At 33.5% G+C, this 10,498-nt stretch overlaps 1 protein-coding gene across 1 annotated transcript; it reads right to left on the reverse strand.

The window, feature by feature from the left end:
- Nucleotides 1-8,452: 8,452 nt before the first annotated feature.
- LOC142638621 (dof zinc finger protein DOF3.6-like) lies at nt 8,453-10,286 on the reverse strand. Its single transcript, XM_075812668.1, has 2 exons — nt 10,052-10,286; nt 8,453-9,908 (listed from the first exon to the last, which is right to left on the reverse strand). The coding sequence occupies exons 1-2, from the start codon at nt 10,100-10,102 to the stop codon at nt 8,922-8,924; spliced, it is 1,038 nt and encodes a 345-aa protein (XP_075668783.1). The 5' UTR covers nt 10,103-10,286; the 3' UTR covers nt 8,453-8,921.
- Between the last annotated feature and the right edge of the window lie 212 nt (nt 10,287-10,498).

Here is a 10,498-nt window from a genome sequence, read left to right on the forward strand (position 1 = left end):
GAGAGAAGGTTTTTAGGTATGAGAAGGTTTTTAGGTCGAGAATATGGAGAGGATGAGATTTAGGGTAGAACCACCATGGAGTGATAGCATTGATGTTTAGAGACGGAGTTTGGTGGTCAGTCATGGAGCACGGGTTTGAGAGCAGAAGATTAGAGAGAGGGAGAAGGTTCTAGATCTGTTAGGTTGAGAGAGAGAGAGAGAGAGAGAGAATTAAAAAATGAATAAGAAAGAATATTTAAATAAAGTGGTAAAAAAAATAGAATTTTTGATGTTGGGTGTATTGTAAAATGGTGTATTAAATGCTATAAAGTTAGTTTTTTAGATGTTAAATGCTAAAATTTTTAAAACCCTTGATGTGAATGCTCTAACAACATCCATTTTCTTTGTCATTCTCAAAAACAAAACAAAACAAAAGACCTAATATTCTTTATAAAAAGAAACAAAAGTTTAAATTTTTATCTCCCATATTTTAACAATTAAATTATTGAAAAAGAATAGAGTGAGAATTTATCCAGACCTGCTAAAATAAATGTAATAGAATGACTCAATCGTAATTTATTTATTTATTAAAATGGCATGACCCAATCGTATTTGACAGAAAACATTTCTACTAATATATAATGTGGGAAGCAATAGTTTAATCGGAAGTCCCCAAAGATATAAGAAGAAATAGTTTTACTTGGAAAAAAAAATACTCCATATATTAAATACTATTACTAAGTTTCAATCTAGTCTCTCTAAATATGGGTTCCAGCTAACTCAATTGGTAAAATCTCTAATAATTGAATAAGAGATTTGAAATTCAATCCCTACCTACACCAAAAATTGATTGGTGTTTTTGTCTGATGATAAAGAGTTATCATCAGAAACGGACGCCATAGGTTAAAACTCTCTCTAAAAAAAAAAAATCTAATCCCTCTAAATTGAATTGTATCAATTCACTTCTTTTCGTTTTTAATTTGCTTCAATGTTATTCTAACCATCAAAATTGAAACTTAAACAACCCATCAAATTATTAGCGGCTTCAACATCATAACATAGGCCCAGCCCAAATTGCTCCCTCTCTTGCTCTTTGTCACCCTCCTAAATATATTTGATCACGAACTTCGATGGATCAACGCACCCGGCCGAAGCTAAAAAGCATATGAGCCCATTGGCATCCAATTCTTTCTTAAATTTCAGGCACAAACCACTGAGCAATAGGCCCAAGTTGTAAAGTAGCAACAAGTCGCTGCAGCAGCTGCCCCTAAACCATCTTTAAGTTCCTAGAGATCCAACTTAGGTTTCACTTGAGCACTTTCGTAAACAAGCTAGGACCACCTATGGCTATGTGAGGTACTACTGATCCATTTGAGGCTAAGAAAATAAAGAAGCTCTTCACTACCACAGATTGGCTGGGCCGGTCTAACTAGTAAACCTATGAATTAGTACCTAAGTCAGCCCAATTAGACCACTTATACCATTGAACCGGTAAAACCCAATAATTTTTTTTTTTAATCGCAACCTATGCAACTTGAACATGTTGTTTTCACCCCGTTAGTTTGTAGTTTTAAACAAAATTACCTTTATAGATTCATTGGAAAGCCGTTTTCTAAACTTGAATCATAATGAAAACAAAATATTTTATAATGAGGTTGGTGCTAGATTTTTTAGTTAGGATAGAATTTCAATTTTAGACTATATTATTAATCCATGGGACTAAGTAGCTAGTTACATAAGTAGGAGTTTGAGAAATACGTTTTATTCCTAGAATCTTAAGATATGTAATGAAATAAGATTTTAATTAACAAACTTTGATACTATTTTATCACGTTTTTATTTTACATTTACTTGTGAAAACTCAAGTTTGAATTGTATTAGTTGGCTAGTTTTTAAACTTAATTTTAATTACTAATTTAAGTATGCTTATTTTTTTAATTTACATATTTATTTTGTGATTTTTAAAAAATATTTTAAAAATTTTCATTTAACCCTACAATTCGACTAGTAACCCAATTATTGAACCTATAACCTAACTCTTACATTGGATTAACATACCTATCCAAATTAAATAACATGATGTTTTGGAATCAAATTTTAAGGGAAAAAATGCTATATACTATTGTGGGATGCAGCAGTTTGGTAAAGTAGCGTTGCCACGTGTCGTGCTATACGCCAAGGAGGCAAGGGCAATTCCGAGAAGATCCCACTCTCGGATGGGGGGGCCACGTTAGCAGTACGCCACTAGAGGAGGACATACTATGGAGAAATGGGCTAGGAGCAAGGGTTAGCCCTAACATGCTAAGGGGACAGTGGCTGCCACCCCCATTTAATGCATTCCATCAAACCTCCTGGCCGCATTTATGTGGAGAACACCCTTAAACAGTGCTACCTTGGTTGTCACATCTCACAGGAGTTCTGGAAAGGTGCCTGATGAAACTAGCACTTGAGTAGTGACTTACATGATCAACAAATGGAAGGCCCGAATCATCTAAAATGGTCTATATAAGACAAAAAGTCCCCTAGAGAGGAGGGATCGAAAAAATAGCAGAGAAAAACACTGTAGCACAAAGAATTGAAACTATAAACAAGTCCTATAGTGATATATTCAAGAATCAGTCTCCTCAGACTGAGCCGAGGAAAATTTTCTTGCACAATATTGTGGTTGCCTTTTGTCTTTCCTGGTTTCCTTATTATTTTTTGCCCATAGTGAACGTTATCTAACCCATAAAAGCCTAGTCTTACAACCCGCTTTCTACAAATTCATTGTGTTAGACTATTTGAACCAGGGTCCTCTAATCGTTTGGGCTCAAGAGCTAAATCCAGTTCCTACAACTTTATAATTATATGAAGCTCTAGCTGACTAGGCTAAGTCACTTAGGTACAAACCATTAAAGGGTCTTCACTCTTTACACGTAAATATTATAAGTTTAGCAAAAAAAAATATAATAAGTTAAGTAACAAATTTTTTATTTTAAATTAATATTTTATAGTTTAAAATACAATTTGTTTAAAATTTTATATAATATAATATATATAATATTAAATATAAAAAATAAAATTCTTACCGTAAAATAAATTCTCTCCATAAAGACAAATATAGTGAGATAATTAGTATTTAACTCTACAAAGTGGATTTGTAAGACAATATGATCTTTGTAATCTAACAAATTAGAGGCTAATCAACTTAAAGATTAAAGTGAGACATGACACAAGTTAGAAAAAGCAAAAAAAGGTAGGGCCCTATTATTCGTAGGATATAGAGTAATTATTAGTGTTAAAACTGAAATTTGTGGAAAGAGTCCTCATGGGCCTCTCATCTTACTACACCTTCACAGGAAGAAATTAAAGCCTTTTTTTTTATGTTCCTTAATTACTTGACAAGAGCTACATCCACATATAATTTGCATACTACTGGTCTATCTCAGTCAAAGTTCGTGGGCGAATATAATTATAACACGTATATAATTAACTAATAATTAATTATTGTCTAATTTAATTTGTTTGCTTAGTGGCATCCAATAAGTTGAGTAAGTGCTAAGGTCCGACACTCCCAAGTCTCCAAATGCTGCCTGCTGGCACGGAGAGTTCACCCAAAATATCACGAAGTTACTTTGAAATTAAGACAACATTTGTTAAAACCTTTTTTTAACATATAATTATGTATTTAATCCTTATTCTATACATAATATTTTAATTTAGTTTTTAACATTTCAATTGTGTCAATTTGATTTATAACTGTTCAATACCGTGTCAATTGAGTCTCTGCCATTAATTTTTAGATGAAAATTGATGACACGTCTATGGCCAAAATAAAAAATTAGCTTTTGTTGATGTAGCAATATACTAAAATTTTGTTTTGGTCATTTTTCATGTTATTAATTTTCATCCAAGATATAACGACAGATACTAAATTAATACGACATTGAAAAGTTAAGAACTAACTTGACACAATTGAAAGGGACCAAATTAAAATATGGTGTAAAAAATAAAGACCAAATATATAGTTTACCAATACATTTATTACAACATGAAAGAGAGGTTTTATTTATAAATTTCTTTCTTTTTTACCTCCATTCCATTGAAGTATTTGAATATTTTCCTAAATCATAAATTACAATATTATAATAAATGTTATATCTACAATATTTTTACAGTACTTTCATAGCAAATATTCTTAAGTGTTAGACTATTATTGTTTGTTACAAGTGTGTAAAAAAAAATAATTTTAATAATGAGTTTAAATTAGAACCAATAATAGTTTACCACTTTAACTTTGTTATAAAATTATTGTAAAGATAACATTTTTCTAAAATTATTGTCTACTTAGCTACAAACTTTAGATTCTTGGCAACCAATAGTTATATTTTATCTCTTTTAAATAAAAACAAATAAAATAAAGGTTTTGGATATGAGTATGACTCGTCATGGATGGAAATCAATGGAATGGGATGTCTAAAATTGAGTGGAGATTTATAATATCACTCTTCAAGAAGATATATGCTTACTAATGATGGCATTCCAAGATTAAAATTGCTTCCCACTTTTAGTTTGTTTGGTTAAGCTTATTTTCCTTAATTTATTTTGTTTAACATATAAGCTATGTAAAGTTGTACTTCTACTTAAAAAATTAAGATTTTTTAAACTTATACATAAGCTTGACAATTTAAGCCTATAAATTTAACCTAAATCAACAGACCCTACAACTCTACAAACTACTACATATATATGAGACTTACCATAAACATATATCGCTTTAAGACTTAAAAGCACACATTACTCATCGGGAAAGTGGATTAAAATGAACGATCTTTAGCTAGATATAGATTTTATCCCAATGGCCTCTTTGATTTGATTGCAAATTATGTCTTTTTCAAATCAAAAATTGAAGATGAGATGCCCCAACATTATAAGATGATAACGGCCAAGCAATATATTGGCTCAATTAATTGAGCCAAAAAATCATGCTCTTCGAATGTAAAATAATCGAGTTTAGGCAGAACTACATCTCTCTCTCTCTCTCTCAGCTCTAACTTTTGTAAAAGCTACATTTGTTTCCTTGTTATTGGATTGGTCTTCTCTCTCACTTTTATAAAGGCTATGTTTCTTAGTTATTGAGGCTGGTCAAACATTTCTCTCTCTCTCTCTCTCTCTCTCTCTCTCTGTGCATATGAAGACATGGATGGATATATATTGGAATTAGTGACATGACACTGAACTAGCTAGGAAGCTATGGGTTTGAATGAAAATTAGTGCTTCATTACGAAATCTTCCATTTACATTGTTGTTGCATTAGATGATAAAAATCAACCATGCACCCAATGTAATCTTAGAGATTACATGCGCGCATGAGAAGAGACAAAGCCATGCAATTTCCCAGTGATATACATGCAACATGCCTGTAAGATAATATTATTAAATAATGATTAGTGAAAGGAAAGGGAAAAATGATTTCCACCATGCTTGACCACTATAGACTATAGACACGAAAAAATTGGGTTCCACCTCATCCCTAACAACACTATGTTTGGCATTTTTGTGGTTCGAATTTTCTCTTTATTTTTTCTTCCCCTAAAGTGGGACAAAATGAAGAATGAACTAGCGTTTTTCCCAAAAAAAGAAGGGGAAAAAACATTAGTGGTTAATTACCTCAACCCTGCTGCTACTTTTATTATCAACAGCTTATCACTATTTCTAACATAAGAAATATTTGGTGTACTATAAAGTTACACTCTTTTTTAAAAAAAATTAAACTATAAAGTTATTCTTGGGGTATTATAAATCTTACAATGAAACAGTTTTTGTTGATGTGACTGCTGAATTATTAAGATATATGCATCACTTAGATTCACCATAGGAATTTAGATGCACACACATGGAGTAGCAAGCATGCTGAATACTACACATTATATTTGATATCATTACATGTAAACCTTATTAATTAATTTGTAATATTAATTGACAAAAAATTTCTCCTTTCCATTCATGCATAATGTTCTACTTTATACTCTACCAAGTTACCAACTCCAATATATTATGTGTCAATTTATTTTTATTTTAAATTTTAGTTTTTTAATTAAAATAAGATTTTGTTAACACATTTACTATTAGTAATAGGAAAATACTAACGAATACCCTTAGAATATTGGTTAATAATTTATTTGAAGAAAGTTTTTATTGGAAAAAAAAAATTAATATTTTGACAGTTTTTTTCATTTTCTATAAAAGTGGTGTCAAAACTTTCCTAAAATAAATTATTAATCAATACTCTAAAGATACTCGATAGCATGACCCTTAATAATATCAAAATTACAATACAACACTATCACCCAATGTAGAGGTCGTAATTAATGATATTGACAGTATCACCATTGCTATTACATTATCATGAATTCAAGAGACCATGTAAACCTAGTCCATCTATACTTAAAAGGGATTAATTATATCTTTTATCCCATCCAGACAAACATTATCCCTGGGCATGAATATTAATTGTGAAGAACTTCACCATTAATATTCATGTTTCCAACTGCAACCATATTAATGTTAAGACTTTTTCCCTATGCGCAGTAGACATTGGATAGATTAATCACATAAATCAAATAATAACCCAAGCCAAACACCATCAACAACGTGTTTCACACAATGAATTCCAAATCCGAAAAGAGAAGGATATTGAGTCAGAATAAACAGTTAAGCATGATACTTTACAGTCCAATTATAGTTTTTCCTTTTCTTTTGGTGCATGCAATATATATATTTTCCTAGTCAGGATTCTAGAAATGATCAAGAATCTACCACGTCTATGATTGAGCACATGTGGAAGAACGTGAGGCCAGAGAACCAAGAAGAGCATAGATTGGAATCAAAGGGAGAGAAAGAGAGATTTGAAGGACATCACAAAAGAGAAAGCTGCCATGGAAACAGAGAGAACATCTTCACGCCTATACATGTGGGCATCAACAACAATACATTACATACACACATAATAAACAGCTTGGAATTCCGCGCTGAGACTTTCTTCTTCTTCTTCTTCTTCTTCTTCTATTTCTCTTTTTCCCAACTTCTTTTACTTCTTTTTATCTCATTCCCAATCGACAATTTCGGGATCCAATCCTATCAGAACTCTCCATGACCAACCAACAAAGAAAACCATCTTCACTGTAGAGAGAGAGAGAGAGAGATTTGCTTTTTTGACAATACTGTGACTGCTTTATTCCGTGTTAGTACTTAGTAAACAACTACCCTTGGTTATTGCAAAAGCAAATCCACAGCAGATTCCATTCTCTTAAAAAATAATAATCCCATTAGAATTACAATAATGGCATAATAATAATCCTAATAAGCAATAATGACAAATTGGACTTAGGTAAAGAAGGAATTTTTTTTGTTCTTGTTAAGCTTTTGACTCCTTTGGTTCGGTCATAGGTTAGCTTCCTTACAACTTACAAGTGAGAATCCCTATTGGTGTCTTTGCATGGTTTTAAGTGGGATTTTGGCGTTTCTTCAACTATATCTTTTACATTTCTACCACTCTCATTTCACATACAACAAACAAGTACGAACTCTCATTTGGTCAAAATTTCTTATAATTAGATCATCATTCTAGTCTCTTCACACAAAACAACAAAATAATTACCTCTCATAATTCTAAATACAAATTATTGCTAAACCCTCACGCACTTCCACACTTGGTCTAAAAGCATGGAGCACAACGTTATATTTACTCCCAACTGTTTTTCTTGGGAGGGTTAATTATTACTAACCTCAGGTAAAATTCCTAAAATTATGAGACCAAGACATATATCTAGGAACTTGGAATTGCCTCAGAGATGATTAATAAAGAAACTGAGAGTTCTATTGATGATGGTGAAGCAAGTCATCCATGACCACTTTCATGAGCATGAAAGATCAAGCAAAAAGCATTGAACCATTGAAGGCCAACCAGAAAAGGAAATTTTGAAAACTGTATTAGCTTATAATAGAATAATGAAGTAATTAATTGCATAGATAAGTGGTTCAACCCTTTTTCTAAGGGTATTTATCTGCATAATTTGTGTAGGACTATGACATTGTGGGGAGAGTCTTACACGTCATGAAAGCCAAAGCATGAGGACTGACTTCTTTGCCACTTTTTGGAAGATGGCTTTGGTTGGATCTCACTGCCAGATTGGTACTCTATATGCCATGAATTATTAATACAAATGCTGCTCAAGAATTAAATGAATGAGAGAATCTTCAACAATATGAACCACGAATTTTCAAATTAAATCTTCTCTTCAACATTCTAGTTGGGAACAAGAAGTCTTGGTGGCATACTATTATTCAAATTAATTAGTCAAATAAGTTCCACATAGTGGTAGTTATTTGCCTATTATTCATCTCACAAACAACGAAACTAATAGTTCCTTTTCACAAAATAATAGGATGGAGGGTACATCATAGGTTTAAAATCCAATGGATACCTTGTAACTTACCAATAAAAAAAGTATATATGTACAGAGAAAAAAGAAAAGCCGGGTGTAGAAAAGCCAAACGGACACATTTTCACATATCGTCTCAAGGAAAATCACTTAGTACACCGTGCATTTGATCAAGTTATGGCATTCTAGCCTTTCATGTCAGATACCAGACTCAATGAACACACTCCTACTTCTATAAACATAAGCATAAAATACGAGAAAAAAAGTACACAGCAGCAAGAAAATTCAGACAAGAAGCCTACCATTTCTAAGTTGTTTGAGCAGATAACATGGAATAGATCAAGCCTTCCCATTTCACCTTCTTAGATTCTTTGTTTTGGAAACTTGCCAAGTTAGGGTTGTTGAATGAAACTTTAAGACGACGATCAATACTCTTTAGTGGAACCTGTATTAATTTAACCGGGAAAAATAGAAGGCAAAGATTTGGTGGGGTTTTGGAGGTGAAAACAAAGATCAAAATCACAACATATGGCTGTTGGAAGAAGAAGTGAAACCAGACAGATCAGTCCATGCATTGCTACCAGCCCAGTATTGATCATTTCCAGAAGTACCCAAAGGGTTTCTTGACAAGTTCAATCTATGACTTTCTTCCATTTTCACTGAAGCTATCTGAGAAACCCCAGAATCCATTGGCTTAGACCGGAGCTGCCCAGCTATTCCTACATAGCTTGGCGGCTGAACATTTTCACCATCGAATTGGAATAACCCAATTGGTGGTTCCAAATTGGTCAAGAAAGGAAATTGCTGCACTTGTTGCATTCTCCACTGCTCAGAGAGGCCAGTTGATAAACCACCACCACCACCACCACTTGAACTATTACCAATTTGAAATTCAACATCGCCGCCACCACTACCACTGCCTGCTGCTGCTACTGGATGCTGAAATCCCCCAAAATTTAAGCCAATGTCCCCAGAACCATAATCACTAAGATGATGCAAAGAGGGCAAAAAGGGCAACTGTGGTGGTGGAGGAGGGGGCATGTGGTTTAACATATCATTATTGTTGCAGCAATTGGAAGAAACTGTACTAGTGGAGCTAGACCCTGCTTGGTGACCTGTTGTAATAGGAGATTTTGATCTATTGCTTTTGCTCCTTTTGTTTCTTCTACAACCGCCCCCAACTGGCACGTTCCTTAGTGCACCTCCTCTAGTCCAATAGCGCCGACAGGTTTTGCAAAAGTGACGAGGCTGGGTGAGGCTATAGTTGTTGAAGTAGCAAAACTTAGTATTTGTTGATTCGCATCGAGGGCATTTGAGGGCTGCCTCAGGCTGCGGAATCTTGGCTAGCCGAGCTCTATCAGTCATGGAACCTGGCCTAATTGAGCTTGAGCCACCACCACCACCTCCGCCGCCACTTCCACTTCCAATAGTTGGAAGTGGCGGCGGAGGTGGGAGTTGAGTATTCTCACTTCCACCTCCAGCAGGTTGATGAATATGATTTGGTTGCTGTAAAATTGAAAAGCTAAAAAAAATCAAATACCAGGTATATTCAAGATATAAAAAAAGGATATGGGAATATCTATCTTTTATTTTTAGCTTTTTTGGTGAAGAAGCTAAGGAAAAAGAAAAATTTGGAAGAAAACCCTTACCTGATGCCAGTTAGGTGGATCCAGATAGACTGGAATGGATGAGAAAACCATGGCTCTTAATTAGAGCTTTCTCTTTTTCTAAAGGTTGATGGGGTTTCTTTTGGAGATGTTGGTGGAGAATCACATCAATAAGGGAGTGTAGTTGCAGAGAAAGAGAGAAAGAGAAAGAGATCAGAAGGAGACGGAAAGATAAAGGAGGGGCTTGTTATTTATTTTGTTCTTTGTTCTCTCATTCCCCACTCTCTCTCTCTCTCTCTTTTTGTTTTATTAAAATTTTTAGGGTTTGAAGAGGAAGAATAAGTTTCTTAATCTTGAAGCTCCTTTTCTTTTCTTTTTTTCCCTTTTTTTAATGCTGTTTTACACTGCCCAAAAAAGATTACTGGCCATGCATGGAGAGAGAGAGAGAGAGAGAGAGAAACCCTAGTGAAAATTTATTTGAATGACTGA

Source organism: Castanea sativa, chromosome 6 (assembly GCF_040712315.1).
Source record: "Castanea sativa cultivar Marrone di Chiusa Pesio chromosome 6, ASM4071231v1".
NCBI lineage: Eukaryota > Viridiplantae > Streptophyta > Magnoliopsida > Fagales > Fagaceae > Castanea > Castanea sativa.